This window comes from Acipenser ruthenus, chromosome 20 (genome assembly GCF_902713425.1).
Source record: "Acipenser ruthenus chromosome 20, fAciRut3.2 maternal haplotype, whole genome shotgun sequence".
Taxonomy (NCBI): Eukaryota; Metazoa; Chordata; class Actinopteri; order Acipenseriformes; family Acipenseridae; genus Acipenser; species Acipenser ruthenus.
In genome coordinates, this window is record NC_081208.1 from 20,867,422 (window position 1) to 20,889,497 (window position 22,076).

Here is a 22,076-nt window from a genome sequence, read left to right on the forward strand (position 1 = left end):
TCAAATGCAATGCTCAAATGTACCTGTTGCATGCAAATTGAGACGTCTAAGTTAGCTGAAGAATTTGACAATTACGGCAGACCTAATTATCATAGTTCAACTGCAAAACAAGTTATATCTCCCATTGTGAAATGGTTCAGGCCTTCAACAGAATTCTATAATGTTAGAAATAGTCTAAAATCACTTGGATTCTAAATTTGCAGGCAACCTCCAACAGCTGCTGTACTTATATAACCAAACCAGACCAATAACCAAGAACGGTGTTAAAAAAAGAGAGATTGGGCCGGTTATCAGGTAACAGGACACCACCCAAGCCAAAGGGCTTCATAAAAAAACTGTGTACTAATAAGTATTACTTACAGGAATTTTCAAGCTGGCAATTAGTTTATCTAATTCAAGGTCATGGGCATTACTCTGTGATTTTTCACCTTTCAAAGAAAAACATGAGCTATTTTAGGACTGAAACAAACATTCCCTGGGGGATTGTATGACCTCCTGTCTGCTGTTAGGACTGTTGCTATGTAACGAAGAATTTAGACTATATGGCTTGAAATGTCATTAAATAGCATACACCTCACAAGCACACTGTGTTTACGTGTGGACAAGCAGTCGTTTCAAATAGAAACAACAAGGGTTAAAAAGGAGTAATAAGAAAACAAAACAACGTGTAAATTAATTATGTAAATAAATAAAGTACGCACAGTACGCGACCAGGTGCGATGACAGGTGTGCCCAACGACATCCCCCAGAATCTCGCCTTGGGGCGAAGAGTATTTAGCATTCAGCACTGAACAGCAGTGAGGCCCTACGCATGCGTATGCTATTCACTGTGTCTCAAATACAGTTTATGAGATCGAGAAGTGAATCGCAGCTCGTCTTTTTGAAGTGCAACAGAAATGGATGGAGGAAAGCGCCACAGAAGCAACTGCACTAAGCAGGATCAAACGGCTCAAGCAACGATGTTGAAAAACGGGAAATATAACCGCGAGAGCAGCCCAGAGAGAGTGACTTTAAAAAAAGAAATCGGACTTGTTAGCGCTTGTGCTATCATTATAGGTAAGGCGCTGGCAGTTTATGAATTATTGTCAGAGTGAAGCACTTATTTGCTAATCTAATTACATATACGATGATGTGTTTTTGTAAGAATTAACATTCTGAAATATTCGTTTGATGGAATGTATTAATGGCAAGAGTTTTTCAATAAATAGTTGCATAATACCAGTTACAATATATACCTTATATATATAAATTCAATGAATACTTTAGATGACATTTTTTTAATATTGTATATAGAATATTGTATTGTATTTTCTTCAGTGACGTTGGCAATACACTTTTGTTATAGGTTTGTTTCTACACTGAAAGCCTATTGCAGTGTGTATAGTTTAATTCAGCTCAGCATACAGTACGGTTTATTTCGTAATTTCATCAGTATTCAGCTAGTACCTTAATACAATGTTACTGTGGTATATGCTTAAATATACTAACATTACACAAAGACACGTGCACCATAATAATGAACATTGCAGTAATTCATGGTAAAAAACTTTTACAGTATATTGATTAAAAAATGTATTGAATATGTCTGTAAACACAGCATGGTTATCCGCTGGCATTTTCGAACCAACGAAACTGGTTTTACTGGTAATTGCAAAACATTCTTGTCTACACAAATCTGTATTTTGCTTATACATATATGAGTGAAAACATAATTGAGAAACCTCTGCTGTGATGTCTGGGGTTGCGACGTTTGCTGCCACACCTTAATCTCTTTGTATTCCTGAATAGATAATTGTCATTCTGAGTGAGATTTTAAAAAGAAAGAAAAAAAGGCAACGTGTCCAAGCCTCCGCTATGCATCCAAAAATGAACCAGTAAATGTAGGTTCCAGTTCGCATATAATATTTTCCCATTGTTATATAGTAATCATGTAGGATTAATCAGTTAATCCTTATAATGTACTTGCTTTCAAACACAAATAATGTTGAATAGTTGCAAAGTGTTTATTTGAAGTAATTCACAATGGAGGATTTCGTCTTTAAAGGCGTGCTAACCAGGCTTTCAGAATCCCTTCGTACTGTACCTCTTATTAGCTAGAACCATAAACAATATAACTTTTAATTAAAATACCTGTCATTTTTTTGTTTAGTTTTTTTTTAGATATCCTGTAAAATGTTATCAATGAAGCAAAACACTGTTTTTGGTTAAGTTCTTTAGCTACATATTACTCCATCATTTTAACATAACTTATTATTTATTATTATTATTTATTTCTTAGCTGACGCCCTTATCCAGGGCGACTTACAATTGTTACAAGATATCACATTATTTTTACATACAATTACCCATTTATACAGTTGGGTTTTTACTGGAGCAATCTAGGTAAAGTACCTTGCTCAAGGGTACAGCAGCAGTGTCCCCACCGGGATTTGAACCCACGACCCTCCGGGCAAGAGTCCAGAGCCCTAACCACTACTCCACACTGCTGCCCCTCATTGCAGCAAGGATCAGGCTAGCAGGTATCAGTGAGTGGGGTACACTTGTCATTGCATGATTGAAACAGACTGGACCAGCAGGGGATTATAGAACAATGTAACCAGAAAACATCAATTTAGCGTGGAGTTCAACATAACCACGGGACACTGTCGCTCCAATATATACAAAAAAAAACAATAATATGGTTATCTTTTAGGTTCTTTGTTGATGTTTACATTGATCCACTTTGCTCTAATTTTCGTATTCCTAATTATCAAAACAGCCTCCAGATAACCCCAGAGTATAATACTCAAATACTACTGCTAAAGAGAGTCCTTAGACAAGCATACTCTAGAGCAATGAAAATATAATTGTGGCATACAGCTAGACTATCAGACATATTCCACCCAACGGGGGATAGTACACATCTTAGAAAATAATATTATCAAAAGTGAGGATGACCCAGTAATAATGCATTATTGAAAAAGTCACTCGTCCTTTAAGTAACAGTTTGGGTTGCCTTTTTTTTTCTGCATTGCGCCTGTCTGGTTTACCCATGTTGCCCAAACTGTCCTGTATGCCTGCCTGCTATTGTAAGTACTGTACTTAAACAAAGGACATTTTCAAGACTCAAATTTATAACTTTAAACCTCCATTCATAAAAACATGTTTTGACACATTTACAAGAGTATGCTCATACATCAATGCTCATACTGTTCTTTGTACTGTAGCTGACTGATCCCAGAACATTATATAGTCAGGTCTTCACGGATCACAGTGTGACCTTCCCTCTGTATCCTGTATCCTCTGGTCCTAGTCATAGTCTAGAGAGTAAAATATGAACTAGTTCAGTATGTGTTCTAAACCTATTTCCTGGGCCACTACCCCCAGCTTTGTGTCACATGCAAATTTGACAAGCTTTCTAAAAATCTGCTCCAAAGGGGGTGTAGTGGAGGCGGTCATACACGTCACACTTCACACTTTTATGCCTAGATCTGGTAAACCACTTATCCAGCTGTCACGAGACCTGGTGTTTGCATTATTTAGCCTAACAGTTATTGAGCATATCAGATTCTGAGGATATATGGGGTGTCTGTCTGTCTTTACATCTGTTCATCTGTATATCTCACTTACAATTTTGCATATCTCTGGAGAACTGGTTATCCATGTGTTGTAAAAAGCAGTATTAACATTATTTAACATACGTTATTGAGAGTATGAGATTCTGGGTATACATGGAGGTGACCGTCCATCGGGTACATCATTTTGTACAACAAGATGCAATACCTAATTTGCATGGTCTTCTTTTCCATTCTTCAGGTAATATTATCGGTTCTGGAATTTTCATCTCCCCCAAGGGAGTGTTGGAGCACTCTGGCTCGGTGGGCCTGGCTCTGGTTATCTGGGTGCTGGGAGGAGGCATCACAGTTCTCGGATCACTGTGCTATGCAGAGCTCGGAGTAACTATTCCTAAATCAGGCGGGGACTACTCCTATGTGACTGAAATATTTGGCGGCTTAGTTGGGTAAGAAACATAGCTGTTGTCATTGTTTTTCACTGGCTAAATAGATTTTCAGCACTGGTTCATAAAGATAAAGGCTGTGTCCACGTAGAAGTCTTTTTTTTTTCCATTGCCCCAGCATTCTTCTATGCTAACAAAACACAGTGCTCATTTTTTTTCTTTTTCTGTTGATAAAACAAAATGTGAATGCAGTCATTCCGTGCAGTCTGAGAAAAAGAAAGATATATTGAAATATATTTTTGTAAAGAGGTTATTTTAAACGGAATAAAAATGATATTAAATGGCAGCTTTTAAAAATGTGGATTTATTTCAAAACAAAACTCCCTCTCCCTGTTCCAAAAAAATTAAATATAGTGTAAAGTATAGTATTTCATATTTGCATATGCAAACTAAACAGAGCCCTTTGATTCCCTTGGAGAACCATGTATACCTGAACACCTCTCCTGATCATGTCCACCCCACAATGCCTTCCCTGACAGAAAGGGCACATTTCAAGATAATAATGGAACCACATTCGGCAATTGAAGACACAGGAGACAGTGGGATGATCTTAAACGTTGTTTTTTTTTTCTTTTCTGTGCGTTACAGTACTTTTCATGACAATATCTTAAATATCCAGTTGTAATGAAACTTAAGGACATTCATTAGGCAGCAGGTGGATTTCAATCCTTCAAGCAAGAAAGGAAGTGAGCTTAATTACAAGTTCATTCAGCTCTGAACGAGAATGGTTGGTAAAGAATTACTTGAGTAAGTACACAGGGCAGTAAAAGTTGTCATAAAATTCTTTTGAAAGGCTGAGGTATAAAAATGTAACTTTGTGGAGCTCTAGAGAACTTGAAATCTCAAGAGCATTGTGCTCAACAAGAATGCATCTAGCATGGAATAGGATCTCATAGGCTGCAGCTTAGAGGGAAGACTGTAATATGGGCAGAGCCGTTACGAATTTGGACCCCTGTCCTTGAGATGAGGTTAAAAGCTCTGTAACCACGAATGCAGACGAGCCTGGCTCTTTTGCATAGTGGTTAAGAGTGTGGAGTCCTCGGTTCATGCTCTGGCCTCTGCTCCGTTACACAGTGAATCACAGTGAACACAACAGCACGTGGATATTCTTACATAAACACTCTTCCACCTGTTACTAAGCTGGTAGATGTGTGGGGAATGCATACCCAATCACATACACACACCCCTTCTACGTCTGTCTGAGTCTGCCACTGAATCTTGGTGAGGTCCAGTTTGTAATAAATATACAGAAACCCCTAGACACTCTATTAGTTCATCAACCCAGGGCATTGGGTAAGTGTCTAACTTTGAAACTACTTTAACTTAAGTCAATGTAAATCCTGGTAGAACCAACACAAAAGGGCTCGTCCACTGACTCCTCAGTAACCCCTGTGTCCAACCTAATTCTTTTTTATATGACATAAGATGTACCTTACCAAGTAGAAAAAAGAAGATGCCACAAAACTGTTTCATCAAATAACTTCTGCGCTGGGGTTAACCAGTCACCCACTGCTACTTGCACTTTGGTTTTGAGGGGCATGGTTTGTGAGCCCAGGTGAGACTCCATACAGAGGTTACTTTGACCCCAGGGTTTCAACAAGTTAACACAATAATGTGTTTTCCCATCTTTTTCTATGTGGGGACTCTTCATAGTCCACCTGACCCACTCGCTATCCTTTCATAGCTAGGGAGTAGTAAAAGCAGTCTTGCTCTCCATTAGCGCCCGCGAGTGCAAGTGTCTAGTCATAGCATCTGCAACCACAACCTGTAAATCAATGACCACTGTGTGACACAGTTTTAAGGAATGGCAAGAAGTAGTCGGTCATTGATTGGTGTATGTGAAGTCAGAAACAAAAAGGGACATCCCCTAAAGGAGTCAGTCAATACGCACAAAAACCACTGAATGCAGGTAGCATTGTGAGCATCCTGTATCAACCAGAAAGAGGCACAGACAGTTACACAGGATGTATGTTCAGCACTGTGACTGTAGAAACTTTATTACTCAAAAACAAACATGGTATACCTTGAGAAATCAAATCATCTACCTATTTAGCTTGCAAATAAAAAAAAAAAATAAAAAAAAAAACATTCACAATGTGCTCCTAATTGTCACTCCAAAGGTTTCACTTTATTAGCTCTGCTTTCCTCCTTTTAAAAGGTTTCTGCTGTTATGGAGTGCTGTTCTGATAATGTACCCCACCAGTCTTGCTGTGATATCGCTGACATTCTCCAGCTACGTCCTACAACCAGTGTTCCCAGACTGTATTGCTCCATACAACGCCTCTCGAATCCTTTCAACAGTGTGTGTCTGTGAGTACCGCTTTACTTAATCTTCTAACTGTTGGTTCAAAGTGAAGGTACTCTTGTCCTTTTTCTGTGCTGTTCGGGGTACAGTTATGAACCCCTAAAACACCCCATATTGAGTCGGTACTGCAGATACTCTACCAACTTGAACTGTACCACTCTACAGAGTGTATATATTTACTTTAATAATCCAGGTTTTAAGTTGAATGTCTTATTGCCACCATGACCGCTGTGGTGTTATCAAGCCGATTTGCCTTCTTTATGTTTACTTTAATCCCACTATAGGTTTGTAAAGCTTGTACACTTCTACTTCCTGTGTGTTACTCAGAGCTTCAGAGGGAGGCCTTTTGGTTAGACTATGGAAATTGACCTTTACCACAGGAAGGGATATGGTACTAGGAAGAAAGTAAGTGTAGACTTTCCTTTGCTACAGTGTGGTATAAAATTTACATACCCCCCTACCAAAAAAAATAAATAAAAATTAGCAAAAAACAAAAAGAGTAACAGTGAGAATGTTGCCAATGGTATAAACTGTGCCATTTTGAAATGTTCTGCTATAATCTAGCAGACATGTATTTTAAGTAGTGATATCTGGTGCCATAATGGGTTAATGAAAACTTGCAGTTATTACTTTTGGGGAATCTCTTGCAGAGCTGAAAGATGCCACTGGCTTCAATGCATTTCAGTCATTAGGGGAAGCAGCCAGTTAGTTAAAGACAGGAGAGAAGGCCTTGAAAGGGTTGGGACACTCTCCTCTCAATGTGAAATTACTGTACCTTCAGATGGAAGTGCCTGGAAATTAGGCATAGAAAACCAACCTAATATGGTACCAGAAATCTTTTTTTTTGTTTGTTTGTTTTTAAACGAACATGCTGTACATGCTCAAATATGTGCTTTTTTCTTAAACTGCACACATGAGACCTATAGCAAATATGTTAGCTATAACACCTTAAATAGATTATGAAAACTGAGGAGGAAAACATAACTGCACCCCATTTAAAGAGTAAGTTGCAGACATTTTGAAAAGAGTTTTAAAACAGACTTTAAAGTTATAAGTGTAAAACATTGTCAGGATGTGAACATTGAAAAGAGAAATTGCAGGTACGTTGTAGCAACGTGGGGACGTGTAATGCTATATTTTTCAGAACCCTTGAACTTACTCTTTAATTCCTTATTCTGTTTGCTACACCGTTTACAAGATAATTTACAAGAGGGAACTCCGTGGCACTTGGATGAACACAGCACCATTTCTTTTATCCCAATTGCAGTGATTGGATACAAATTTCTGAAGCATGAATGCTTCAAAAAGTATTTTTTTTTTAGCTATTGGATGCAGGGCTTGCAGCGGCTGAATTAATTAATTTTTTCACGCAGCTCCTTTTCCATTCCAGTGTAGCAACTGTGAGCCAAAGAGAAGTGACAGTGATGGACGATGCTGAACAATTCACCTCTCCATTTTTCGTTTCGACAACACTTGTCCCAATTGGCTAAGGTTTCCCAAGAGATTGCAGTCTGCGGTCTGCTGTAGGCACTTAGACACAACTGAAAAAAAATAGAAGAAAAAAAATATATTTGGGACTTTTGGACATAAAATACTTTACATAACAATCTTATCTTATCTGTGGTTATTTCACTAGTGAGGTAGACTATGTTCATTCATGGAATAACTGCAATAGTCCACAAACGATTGTGGTGTAAAATGTAAAAGGTTTCAAAAACCTGTCACAGCACAATGTTCATTCCAAAAGGTTCTGAGGCATGCTGTTTGAATATAAATCAAAAGAAACCAAATAAAACTTTCCATATTATTATTTGTCTTACATTTAACTTCCCTTTGAAAATCACCATTTTGTTTACATCATATGGCATTCTGTGTCATAATTGCAGCAAACCTTCCCACATTATAAACACAGTTTGACATTTTATTTAGAAAATATTGTCATAACGATGCAGTTGTATTCGCTGAAGATAATGCAAATCTAAGTGGCTATGTAAAGTCATGTAAAGTTTTGATTAAAACATGACAGCAAAAAGTGAAATGCATCTCTGCAGCCACGGCACACTGGAAGGGACTGCTGCTTTCACTAGCACTGCAGAAGCTGGTCCACGTAATTCAGAAATTGTAACCAACTGCAAATTTAAAAAATGAGAGATCGAACTATTTCCATGTGAATAAGCCATAATATTAATGTAGTTTTCAAAATTGTTTTTTTTCTCTTTTGAACACTGGGTTTCATTTTATTTTTATTTTTCTTAATTTACCGTTATGTTTACACTGGAAATTTGTGAGATTTTACACAAAACAAGGCAAAGGCTAGTGATGGCATGAATATGAACATTGGAGAGTGCTGTATTTAAATGCCAGTGTATTTATCAAACTTGTCTTAAAACATCTGGATATATATACACACACACACACAAATTTAAAAACTTTAAAATAAAAATATAAAACTCCAAACACACTGTTGCATTCCCTAATTCCTGTACCTCCCTATAAGTATGCAGTTTCATGAAAGCCCTCCGTCATGTGCTACTGTTTATGATTTTCTAACTGCCTAATTCTCTCTAACTATCAAAGGTATTAAAATCAGTGTTTTTTTTCATGTCAGAAACATAGGAACTTTTCCATTTTTGGAACAGCTATGGTAATACCCCAGATTTTATATAAAGTTATGTCCTGTATAGTGACAGTATTTTTTTTTTTGTCTACATTTTCCGGAATCATTACCCTAACCATTTACAGGTACAGCTCTATTCCAGTCACTTTGGGAGATTAGACCCTTTATCAAAGCCTGCTAGATCTTCGCTCTTGCCTATTGTGAAAATGACTAGAAACAGGGAGGTGCAACTTTTCAGAACACAGGTCAGGGTTCTATTTGCATTACAAATGAATCAGTCATGTGACTGTTGCTGCAGTCGTTCCATTAGCAAAGAGCACTACTTGGCAAACAACTGTGGCTACAATATTGTACTACATGTCCATTATTTCTGTCTTGATTAAAAAAAGGGTTGTGCTTTCTATCCATAGTGTTTTTGACCTGGGTGAATTGCTCAAGTGTCCGGTGGGCAACCAGGATTCAGGATGTGTTCACAGCAGGAAAACTCCTGGCTCTCGGCCTTATCATCACTGTGGGACTGGTGCAAATCTGCAAAGGTGAAAAAAACAATAACTACACCATCTCTCCTGAGCATTCTTTTTTTGTGAGCAATTATTTGTATTAATTTTTTCTCTCTTTTCCCCACCCCTTGGGAAGAGGGAAACGGGGGGGACAATACAGATCAAAAAAATATCACAATAATACAACATAATATCAAGACAAAAACAAAAATATTACAAGGAGTATTCTTGTCTTTACCAGACAGTCCAGCAGATGTAGAAAGAAATGTGTGTTCTAAATAATACTGTGGCATTAACAATGATTCAGACAGTTACCATTTCAATATCTATTTTTCTATAGTCAGCACTTGGATATCCGTTACTCAGATACACGTCAGTCGTGTTTTACCACCCTTGTATTAAGAATAAAATCAATCCCCATTATATATATGTAACAAATTAATGCACTTACCCGTCACACGCGATTTCCGACTACCAGTTTACTGATACAAAGCCCATCTCTTCAATGTTAAAATGTACTTCTTTATCCGTCACAGCCCGCATTTTATTTTTTCTTCGCAAGCCAAGTCTGTCTTTGTTGTGCAGCTACACAGCGCTTCCTCCAATTTCCCTTGACGAAAATGCAGCAAAAACAAAGAGAACGAGACCAGCTACGGTAATGTAAAACAGTTAATCATTGAACAGTTTTAGATAATGTGATGCATTTTTCTTAAATCTGTGATTTTTAGTTGCTTTTGTGCATTTTCATTTGCAAGTGAACTGTGACATTAAGACTTTATCGAGCACTATATTATGCAATTTTGAATAGTGACTTTGGATTCTGTTTTAATTCTGGAAACTGGTGTTGGTTTTTTAATCTTTTGTTAAATTGCATTACGTTTTATGCAGTTCTGTGCATGGGTAACATTGTGATTTCATTTTGCTGTTGGGTTGTTAATGGGGAATTTTACATACTGCTACAATACGTACCGGATTTAAAAGTATGTACTGTATTACAGTCCACGTGTCCACAGTCGTCTCTTTTGGCAAGTGATATTTTCAGAATCATATCGTTCTGAATTAAAATACTACTTCTGTTGAAAATATAGTACTGTACAAACAAAACCAACTACAGTATATCTAAATGGAAGCCTACTTATTTTAAAACAGTCCTTTCAGTTACGTATTTTTGACATTGTATACTTTTTGTGTTCCCTGAAAAAACGGACAAGGGTTGGAACGGGCCAAAATGAAATAATCAGATATGCGTCACACTCGTTTAACCGCCACTGAAGTTTTTATAGGGTTGGATATTTGAGTGCTGACTGTATATAATTATCAATCACATATGACAAATCATCCTGAAAGAGTTGTCAAAATCTTATCCGTGCATAGAAAATACTGTACTAGACACCCACACACAAGGTTACTACAGTCAGGTTCATAGTCTTTGGTTTTTGCTGGGGATTCCAAAGGGGGCTTTGCATTGGCTCTGGGCTCTTGTGAATTATGGATGCAAAATTGGAAGGTGGCTGTTTCTCCTCATCACTCTACTGACCAGGCACTTGGAGATCTCAAGCTGACATCTGCTGGACTGGCCTTTGTCCTCCAGAGGCCTGTAGATCTCCGACTTCCACTCTTGAGTCTCTTGTGCACCTGTACCTGGAAACAAACGGAATTACTTAAAGTAACCCAGCAGTCAGATTTTAGGATAATACCTTCATAAAGGCTACTTTCAGAATCACTTTGGAAACTGACATTTAGATATTCATAATCTTTTTTTCCCCAAATACATATGTTTTTTACTATAATACTGCAAAATTGCATATTTTAATAGAGCTCAGTAATGACAGTGAAAGTGTTAGTGGCTACGAGTTACAGACATGAACTTGAAATGCTTAATTTTTAATTACATAACGTGGTATGTGTTTTTGTAAAGGATTATTCACAGTTATGCAGTGTTGCCTGTGGGAAGGTGGTATGAATGCTATTGGGCTCAGTACAGGGTGTCTTTCACAGGGAACTACAAATGGCTTGAACCTCAGGCTGCTTTTGATTTCTGGAAGACCCCCTCTGTGGGGGAGATAGCGCTGGCTTTCCTTCAGGGCTCCTTTGCGTTCAGCGGCTGGAACTTCTTGAATTACGTGACGGAGGAACTCGTGGATCCACGTCGGTGAGGCGCCTGTTTGCTTGTTCTAGCTCTGATTTCAATATGCTTCTTGTACAGGCTTTAGATCAGAGCCAGTGATTCAGATGTGCTTGTTTTCTCCTTTCAGGTGTTTTGAGGTGGCTTAGTAGAATGTATTTTTAACACATGTAAGCATGAAGCCAAATGTTAAATACACAACAGACACAACTGTGTTTAGAGTAAGGGGTGGACCCTGTCAGTGAGATGGGATGAGATATGATGAAGTTAAAAGCTCTATAACCACGAATGCAGACAAGCCCAGCTCTTTTTCGCATGGTGATTTCGATGTTCTGTTGTGGTATTTAATTATTTATTTAATTCAATTGGACAACAGAACTCAGAACCAATAAACATGATGCAAACAACAAATTTATTACAATAAATACAATAAGTCGACTATCCTCCCCAGGTGCCCTATTTGGAGCCCCATGCATATGTTATATCATTTGTACTTTGTGTGTCTACATTATATATATGTATATATAATATATATTGTATGCATGTTTTCAGTTGTATTGAGAGGCTTTCATGAAGTCTACATACTTTTGCTTCTTCCTTTTGAATAATGAGTGCTCAGTGCAACGGGTATTATCGGTCTGGTATTCGATTAGGAAATGGGGTTGCTGGATGCACCTATAATTGGCATAAACAGTCACCATAGAAACCCAACATTACTGACTGCTTAAGACAGGTGGCTGCTCTTGCAAGGCGGCTTTAATGGAAGTAATAATCCAGTTCTGGGTTTACTGACTGCTGACAGGTTTTATCTTAAAAGAGGTTTCAGAATAAACCGAGAACGCATTTCCACCTTTTGTTTTCTTCACTGCATGTCTCGTTCATGTTCATGTGTGAAAATAATGTTTTCCCCTCCTTTGCTAGGAATCTGCCTCGTGCCATATTCATATCCATCCCATTGGTGACCTTTGTGTACACATTCACCAATATTGCCTATTTCACTGCCATGTCACCTGAAGAGCTGCTGTCATCAAACGCTGTCGCTGTCGTAAGTAAACTGTTGCCATGGAACTGGTAACGTTTCTGCAAGGAGGGTTTAAAGCTGGTCAAATGCGACCAACTAAAAGTAGCATAGGGTGGATGATCCTGTGGTTAGTATGGAGGACAGTATTAACAGTCGACTACAGGTTAGTTTCATTTGCAGCGAATCGAGTACCTAGTTTGCAGGTAGGTTTTAAGATGTTCTCGTGTTAACCAATGTATCGGTGGTCTGCCATCTAGAGGATTATAAAACAAGGTACTACATACAATTATACAAATGTTTGGACAATAAGTCTGGTAGAACCATTTCTCTAAATTCCAATAAGTATTCTTTAACTACAGGTATTGAAGGTCTTCACGTTGATCAATTATAAATTATAGATACATTTAATTGACACCTCACTCTCACTCTTTTCAGTTCTGAAAGGGTAACTTAATATCGTCTTATGAAATATCTAAATGTAATCATTCGCAAATATAATCTTGGGGTTTATAACTGTGTTTCCTGTATTTTCTCATTGCAATTTGTTTAAAATAATAGAGAGCTGGAGATGAGCCGTACTAGCTAGTACTCTGCTTAGTACAGAACTCAATGCCCAAAGCCTATATCCACTGTGTACCCATGTAAAAATGTAAGTTCAACATACAGACAGTGCCTTTATATATCCTCAGATTCTGCTACTACTAATAAAGGCTAAAGAAAGTCCTTTTCATGATAGCTGGGTTAGCGGTCCTCTAGATATATGTAGAAATGTAAGTGGATAAATGGACAGACAGAGAGCTTCCATTTACCCCCAATATAACTTGTGTTAAAGAAAGGTCATGTCACAAAAAATGTTGCTAAATTGGGGTGACATATCCAGGTATATTTACATCAAATGCAATTTTCTTCATTTTACATTCCCTTCACTTTTTATGATGTTTATAAATCACTCTGAGTGGTTCTTACAGCAATTAATCAAATACTTTTTCACCAGAGTTCCGGAGCTACTATTCAGCTCAAGTTGCTTGCCATAGATACATGCAAGAGCCGTCGCCACAGTGATCTGCCTCTTGGGATGAAGTTTCCTTTTCCCTTGTTTCTGTCAATACACTGCTGTGCACTAGATGGTGCTACCTGGCACCTAAAAATATAAAGGCACTTTGGCTAATCTAGCCTACATTGCATGTCTATGGTAGGCAACTAGAACTCAAAGACAGCTGACACAATAATCACTCAGACTGATGCAAACGTTCCAAAAAATGCAAAGAAAATATATCTAAAAAAGTCTTTAAAAAAAAGGAAAAAGTGAACAGTGCATTTGGTCTGACCTTGATCAATCTGGATGTGCTTTAACGGTGAGATGTGAGATCAGGCTTCAATGACAGTTCTTCCTTTATTGCTTTAGACCTTTGGTCAGAAACTCCTGGGAGCGATGTCCTGGATAATGCCGATCTCAGTGGCCCTGTCCACTTTCGGAGGGATTAACGGATATCTTTTCACCTCTTCCAGGTTAGTCTTTTTATAATATCATCACAGATACCATTCAGTATTGGCTGTACATCTATTTTATTATTTGACAACAGAGTAAATCCATGTCTACATATTAACAAAAGTTTGACCTGTTGTGGGGAAAAATGGTTATTAAGGCGTCCCTGTGTGGCTCGCCTGGTAAATGCATGGCCATGTGCCGTGCAGCGCGAGTCATAAAGTCGGTGCATGTTTGTGTCCTGGCTGTGTAAAGTCACCAGTCTTCACTGGGGATTCTGACTGTTTTCTCTAGCGTATGTTCTTATGAGTTCTTGTTTGCTGCCATGAGACAGTTAAGGTTGCTTCTCCTTCCCAGAATCCTACTGGACCAAATGACATTATAGTGTGGTTGAGAGTTCACTTCTAAATATGACAGTAATACACAGTATCTAAAACCATGGCCGACCATTGTCCAAATTCAGATGTTGAACTAGACAAGTTGGTTTGACCTTCTTTTCCCTACAGTTGTGAGATGTAAAAATAGTGTCTTGCCCCATGGGGTATAACAGGCCATTGAAAAGGATTGGATTCCCACAAATCACACTGAACATGATCTGGGCTTGTCACTAGACGGGAAATACATTATGAGAAAAATTGGTGTGGTCACAGTTCAAGCATCCAGAAAGGTTTTAGGAATGAAAGAAAAATCTTGCCGCTTTATATGGAGCTTTCGTCCCTTCAGTTATGAATTTTGCATGCAGCGTGAAAGCTAAAAGGCACACCATGCCAAGTCAGAACATACAGAGAGCTATAATGACACACATTTCACATTTTATTTGCAATTGTGCATTCAAAATTCATCTTCTCCTTTAACAAAGAGAAGAGGCATTATGGCATTACGGCAAACAGGTACACTTAAAATAAAGCAGTACTCAAGACTCGACACTGCTGATTCCTGTTACACAGGGTGTTGGCAGGACTATTAGTCTAGACTCAATAGCTCCTGTGTTGGAGGCTAATGCACCACATGCTTCCAGAAGGTGATTCATCTTGGGTAACAGTCTTCACCCCAGAGACGCACTGAATGTACTGCACTCCTCTTCATGGATTAGTGCTTCTTTTTCAAACAGCAAGGCCAATCAGTGCTCCCTGTCCATGTGCAAAAACAGCCCTTTCCATGTCACCACCTCAGACAGTAGCCAAGATTTTCAGTACAAAAAAAAACAAATAAAAACACACACACTTTTAAAAATGAGGGATAGCATAGCAGTTTTACTCATTCCAGATTTTAATACAAGATTGATTAGCCACAGCGTATAGGTAACACACTTAGGTTTGTCTTATTAAACTCATAGTAAATCCAGGAATGGAACTGCTATGAAATGGGAGTCTTATTTCCATCCCCGAAGTTCAATGTCAATGAAGTATTTCTAAATTTAGTAGTATTGTGTTTTGTAGTTAACGATTTAAAAAAAAAAAAAAAAAACTCTTTGAACAAACAAGTTTGGGATTTGAACGGTTTTGGTATGCTGAACTTCACGTCGCATGGCTACGACACAGGGACACTGTAGTGCGTGTGTGGGTGTCTTGTTTTATTGCTGTTTGTGATCGATTCTTCCAGATTGTGTTTCTCTGGAGCCCGCGAGGGTCACATGCCCAGCTTGCTCGCAATGATCCACTTCAAAAACTGCACTCCTATTCCTGCGCTCCTGGTTTGTGTAAGGAATCCTGGTTATTATTGTTATTTCTTGAAATGTTGGTGCTTGTGTTTTGATGCAAGCACACCTTGATCCTGACCTGAACACCCTCTGCCTGCCATTCGGTCTCAGGCTAAATTTAGACAACAAAACTCATTTTATTTGTGGCGGGATTTGAACCCAGGCCTCCTGTGGTGAATGGCATGAAAAGACAGTGAAGTAGCTCTCTACGAATGTGTCTCCTTCAATCCACAATAATGAAGGACCATACTATTAGTAACCAGTAAGGTACAGTAGCTCAACACAAGGCCTAGCCCAAACACCAGGTGAACAGTGCCTGTGATTGGTTGGGCTAATGAATGCATCTTTGTTTATTTACTGTCTAATTGCAGATATGCAGGCACAATGGTACAAACTTGGTATAGAAAAGTAATACACTTACTTCCTGTGCTGAAGGTCTGTGGTCTGGCCTGTCTCATATAGTCCAAGATGCAAGAAGACACAGTGGACTGGAAAAATTGCACAGCGGTACTATTATTTAGAATGATAAAAACTGTAAAAAAAAAAAAAAAAAAAAAAGTGTTTTAAAGCCTTGATGATCACTTCAAAACGTTATGCTTCCCCTTCCGTTGAGCAGAGTTGAGAAAAGGGTGATGTGAGAGCTGTTGTTTGAGTTCTCTAATGGAAAGCGCCCTGTTTGTTCCGAGTTCATTAACAGGACATTTCTCCTTGCTGTCTAGTGTACTGCTACCATTGTCATCATGTTTATCGGAGAGACGTACACACTGATCAATTACCTGTCCTTTATTAACTACCTCTGCTATGGAGTGACTATCACAGGGCTGCTTGTTCTGCGCTGGAGGAAGCCCAATCTTTTCAGGCCTATCAAGGTACAGAGATTGCTGCTCATGGGCTAGCTTTACTTGTTTAACCTTTTTCACTAGTAAATGGATGCTATTCGTTAAGCTATTGAGAGAATAAGAAGGATAGGGATGATGGCTGGCTGTCTGCCACAAAAGGTAAAACTGAAGTAGACAAACTTTTTGGCTAGTGCCTTCTTAAGTGTACTTTTTGTAGGAAATGATTGAGTGAGATACTGTATATGTAGAAACCTGTCGGTCACATACAACTACATACTTGTTATAATGAATTTAGTTTTGTGTTTTCTTTATACTGTATTGAGCTACAGTATATTAGTTGGGGTGAAAATAAGTTGTAACTGGGAGTGTAAAAATTGTAAGTAGGAGTGTGAAGTATTATTTCGACATTATTACCAGAAGTGACATTAGACAGGAATGTTTATATAATATACAGTAGACACGGTATGTTTTTGAAATGTCTCTCTCTCAGGTGAATCTTCTCATTCCGGTAACCTACCTTATATTCTGGGCCTTCCTGCTGATCTTCAGCCTGTACTCGGAGCCCGTTGTCTGCGGCATCGGCCTGGTCATAATATTAACTGGAGTGCCTGTCTACTTCCTGGGAGTGTACTGGAAAAACAAACCAAAGTGTTTAGACAATTTTATAGGTAAGTGCCACCAAACGTAATCCTTTACTGACAAACCAGTGGTCCAATTGTATGGGGATTGCAGAATAGAAAGGTACTATCATTTTATATGGTAAACAACCAATGCAGACTGGTTTCTTGCCATGTCATTATACTATATCAGTACCGGACAGTGTGTACCACGTTAGGACCAGTGTGCAGTCTTTGTTCCTAATTCATTGTGTTGCCATTACAGGTTATTCTGGGCTTTGCAAATGGTTGCACCTCAAAGGAAAGGTTGGCACATAAAATGCCCTTATTAGAGAAAGAAACAATGTATTTTACAGTTAATAAATGTGTTCTAAAATAATGTTTTGTATAACGCGTACAGGTTTAACTAAATACAATCGGACTGTATTGTCCTGTATTATGTTTTTCTTGTGCTACTCCTAATATTTCTGTCTATCCTTTAAACACTGTTGCTTTGCATGAGCTCGCCTTTTTCTTGTGTTCCTTACAGGCCTGTTGCTCTATCCTTGAACACTGACTGTGTTCTACATTAGTGGGCAGTGCAGCATCACCTGTCTTTTTTGCGTTTCAGTGCTTGAGAATGTAGTGCTCATAAAAGTTCCACATGCATTCAGGGAAGGAACTCTTCCTTCTAGTGCTAAAATACAGAAACCTTGAGCAGGGGCGGGGGGAGTAGTCATGGTGAAGACTCTTCGAGGTTGTTTAGAGGAGGACCATCCTTCAGCAGGCATCAATAATGTGCAACTCATTTAGCAATCTCAACACAGTGGATTCAAAGGCACAGGGCTAGCGGCTGGAGGGGAATGTGAATGAAGTGAACACTGAGGAGGAGGCTCCAGAGAGGGCGGGGGTGCTCTCCATTGCCCAGGCAATGGCATCGGGAACCTGAGGGACTTTCTGTTGCAGCTTAGCATATGGATATTACATAACAGTGGAAATGACTGGCCCACTTACTTCTGTAAGGATTCCAAGTCTGTATATCCTACGATATAAGCGTCATAAAAGAGTTACTTTCTTAACCTCGTAGCTGTATTTGCAGTATGCAATCAGGAATAGGTCAGGAATGATTGCTTGTTCGAAATAGATTTCTTTCACTCAGTCAAAAAGGGTAGATTGTGTTGAAGTACACTGGTCTTTGGACCCATTTTTCTACACCCAGCTCACCAATTGGACTTTTACACTTTGACCCATGCCAAGCCCATTTTTCATCCTACAAGTTTAACAGAAGTACTGTTTTTCTTCCTTTGCCCATTGAATCCACATAGTTTTCTATTTGCAGCGTAGATTGTGAGTGTAAGGCTCAGATGGAGTCCTAAAGCAGTAACACCAAAAGGAAGCGAATTTGTAGTGTGGTGTCAGGATAAATTGGCCAAGTCCAAGTGAAAATCAGGAAAATATATATTTCAAATGCAAATTAGACAATCAATGCAGTGCTTGATAACTACGGTAAATTGTGTTTTGAATGTGTGCACGCCACCTTGTGGATGGATACAGGAAGTGCACTGTAGGTGTAAACAAGTCAAATTGTAAGAGTGGGGGTGAGAAAGCAGGGCAGTGTCTGCTGAAGTAAAGAACTGTGTGATTCAATGTGTGTGTGTGTGGATACCAAGTCATAAAATAACAACACAAGATTTTACAACCATCTCCTAATGAGATTGTCCTTTCAATAGTAGAACATTCTTTCTAATAACGAAGTGTAATTGAGATGATGGATGCAGTTTTTGATTTCATCAATACGATGCAACGAAGCAGCACAAAGCACAGGTTATGCCTGGTTATTACAATTGCTGTTGTCAACAACCCCCATTACAAAGCCGAGTAAAGGGAGATTAAAAAAAAAAAGAATATAAAATACAAAATAAAATATATTTCTTAACTATGATATCTAATCAAACACTGCTGTGATCTTTTAACCATTTTTTTTTTCCCTACCATTTTAAATTGGATCCGTCTTTAAAAGGCATTGGTCTTGTCTGCTTAATAATAAAAATCCATTGCGTGTATTTTTGTTAAACAGTCATCAACTGTCTTTCTACTCTGGAAAAGAACATTGGAGTTATAGGATTTTCAAATATTTTAGAACAAAAGTAATTAGGGTACAATTATTTATCCCCTGTTGCGTGACCAAATCCATAGGAATCTGGGCCACCATGGTACCAGAAAAATGCAAGTAATCTAGAAGTAATGCTTTTTGGAATGTTGCTTAGGGAACCCTATGAAATATATTTATGAACGGAGCCCTCTCCTTCTGTCTGTGTTTTCAGAATCTATTACCTATTCGGGACAGAAACTGTGTTACGTCGTCTATCCTCAACATGTGGAAGCAGAAGAAGAGACGCCGCTGGACTGCTCACAAAAATCAGAAGCATGAACTTTCTCTTTCAGGACACCCTTGAAAAACAAATGACCTTGTTTACAGTGACAAATGTAGAATGTTTAAAAACTATCCTTGTTTTCATATGCAACAACAAATGTACTTCTTCCACTTATTATAGAACCGGTTCTGCAAAACAAGCCCGCAAAACCAAGGAGATTCCCCCCCCCCTCCCTCCTCCTTCTTTAGTGCCGTGCCATTCCTTCTCAAGGTCTCAGGTTCTAGGATGTTTAAAACATTTTGTATTACTTTTTCAGCCTTTTTTTGTTCCCCGAGGTCAATTGCATCATCAACGTGATTCTGGTTTAAAAGGATATGCAGCCTGTCTAGTGGCAAAGGGCCTCAATGATTGGCTCCTAACTGTGTCCACCAGTAGGGGGCTTTAGCTGGTTGGTTACTAAACAGTAAATGTGATGAAGCACTATAGGGTTATAGATCGACGAGCATCTATGGATGAGGGAATATCAGTGCTAGAAGCCAGAAAGCTTTTAAAACCTTTTTGTGTGTGTGTGTGTGTTTTGACGAGTGTTGATATAACCTATATGTTTGCAGTCCTATAACTTTCATACAGATTTATTGTTAAGTTTAACAATCCAGCTACTATACGGTTAAAAATCAATAAGGTATGGTTCATGTCAAGAATGGGTTTTCTTTGTGATCTGTCATGGCGTACAACAGAAACGTGCGCTCTGATTTGCTGAAATCTTCTCTTTACACATAGGTGCTCAGCAGGGGCTGTTGGTGAGCTACTGGCCTCTGGAGGACAAAGGCCAAAATGCAGTTGTTTGCTCAAGCTCACCAGGCACCTGGCCAGTAGGGCCGCTGTAGCATGGTGAGGTGACTTGGTCCCAGCTGAGTTTTCATCCTCAACCCAGGGGAGCGCCAGAGCTCCATGTGGGATCACCAGCGAATAACAACAACTTGGCACAGCCAGGACTGAAACCTGTGCTCCCTAATCTGCTTGATTCCCCCTGCGCACCTCTCAGCTGTGCCTTTACCAGTTGAGCATCTCTGGGATCCTACATCCTTTTTCTGTTTAAACCCCAGAAAGCGAGACCTACATAAGTGATGGCAGTGCACTGAAGGAAAAATAATGGAATTATTTTAGCTTTGGGAACTTTAAATAGCTTGATCATTTTTAAGAACTGTGTTGTTTTGTTTTTAGGAGATATAGGCTTATGCCAGTGGGGTTACATTGCGAACTGGTTTTTCAGGAATGTATGTGAGGTTTTGATATTGTTTTTATTGAAAATAGTGGCATGCAGATTTTTTTTAATGAACGTCAGTTGGTTATTATTGTATTGTATGTTGTATTGTGCCTTAAAAGAAAAAAAGTTGTATACATCTATGCATCTTATCCATGTTGCCGCTATACAATACTAGCATAAGCTGCCTTTCCCCATACAACAAGCCTAATGCAATCAATCCCTGTGTGTTGCAAACAATTCAGCATTTCAAGTGGTTGTTACATTGGTTATCCCTTTCCATCTCAATATCTTATTTGAGATGTATGTGGATAAATGATTCCACTGTCGTTACCAGCGTCACTAGAGGAAATCTATAAACCTACAGATGAACTAAATCACTTTCATACAGCACAGTTCAAAGTGGTCGCAGTTATTAAAATACTTTCACAAATCTTTTCTGTCATGCCCTTCCATTCACTATGCTGGTTTCAAATGTGCAGTTTCGAAAGAAACACATTTTAAAACATGACATTTAGTACTACAAAATAAGAACGTTCTTGGTTGCTTGCCTTTCAGGAAATCTTCCTGGGTCATTTCACCTCAGCAGTGTCTTTGGGGTCTTGCTGTCTGCAAAAGGGAAGCAGCCAACAGGAAAGAAGGCCCAGAGAAGTGGTGACAATTTCACTCTCCGGGTAAAATGTCCAAGAAAGTGTGATCTCAAAATCAAGGCCTGTAAAACAGAGACGTATTTCGTAATAATAGATATCATGCTTTAAAATGAAAACGCACATTATGAAAAAAATAAAAAATTCAAAACTAACATCCGAGGGCCGGTTTATTGCATGGTGTGGAAAGTATATGGAATTATTTTATACCATCATTATCATCAAGAACTAGTGAAGCAGCTACATAGGCTATCTACGGAGGAGATTCGTGGACAACATTCAGAGCCAAGAAGTAATGTATAATGAGAGGATTAGCCCTAATTCAATGTCCGTGGGTTACAAAGATACAATAGACTACAAAACAGTAGAATGGCTTTTGGGTAAAAGTTGATTCTAAATATGAAAGTTTCACTTCCCAGATTATACTGTATTCCTGAAAATGATAAATTAATTTGTACAGATGTAGTTTACTTTTTAAGGAAAATAATTTGTATAAAATAAAATACTATATAAATGTACTATAATACATTAAAATGTACTAGAATAGATATTGTAGAAAAGGTCTACTTTCTTAAACAATCCTCTGAATTTGCAGGATATCCATT

The 22,076-nt window shown here is 38.5% G+C and overlaps 1 protein-coding gene across 3 annotated transcripts; it reads left to right on the plus strand.

Annotated features, from left to right (window-relative positions):
• The first annotated feature begins 819 nt into the window (after positions 1 to 819).
• On the plus strand, positions 820 to 21,258 carry LOC117425640 (asc-type amino acid transporter 1). Of its 3 annotated transcripts, XM_034042750.3 has the most exons (11): positions 820 to 1,056; positions 3,796 to 4,000; positions 6,156 to 6,307; positions 9,330 to 9,455; positions 11,418 to 11,571; positions 12,466 to 12,589; positions 13,971 to 14,074; positions 15,654 to 15,750; positions 16,470 to 16,619; positions 17,080 to 17,257; positions 19,510 to 21,258. In XM_034042750.3, exons 1-11 carry the CDS (start codon positions 897 to 899, stop codon positions 19,614 to 19,616), a joined length of 1,557 nt encoding a protein of 518 aa, XP_033898641.1. In that variant the 5' UTR covers positions 820 to 896; the 3' UTR covers positions 19,617 to 21,258. The 3 variants fall into 3 exon arrangements, with proteins under 3 accessions (XP_033898641.1, XP_058849600.1, XP_058849601.1); XM_058993617.1 differs by lacking the exons at positions 820 to 1,056; positions 3,796 to 4,000 and adding an exon at positions 4,609 to 4,744; XM_058993618.1 differs by lacking the exons at positions 820 to 1,056; positions 3,796 to 4,000; positions 6,156 to 6,307 and adding an exon at positions 6,634 to 6,707.
• The last annotated feature ends 818 nt before the right edge of the window (positions 21,259 to 22,076 follow it).

Bases quoted from the DNA above. Each gene is read 5' to 3' on its own strand.
- LOC117425640 (XM_034042750.3), top strand. From the start codon at position 897: ATGGATGGAGGAAAGCGCCACAGAAGCAACTGCACTAAGCAGGATCAA. The intron at 14,075-15,653 runs GTTAGTCTTTTT...CGATTCTTCCAG, and splicing joins TATCTTTTCACCTCTTCCAG to ATTGTGTTTCTCTGGAGCCC. The intron at 16,620-17,079 runs GTACAGAGATTG...TCTCTCTCTCAG, and splicing joins ATCTTTTCAGGCCTATCAAG to GTGAATCTTCTCATTCCGGT.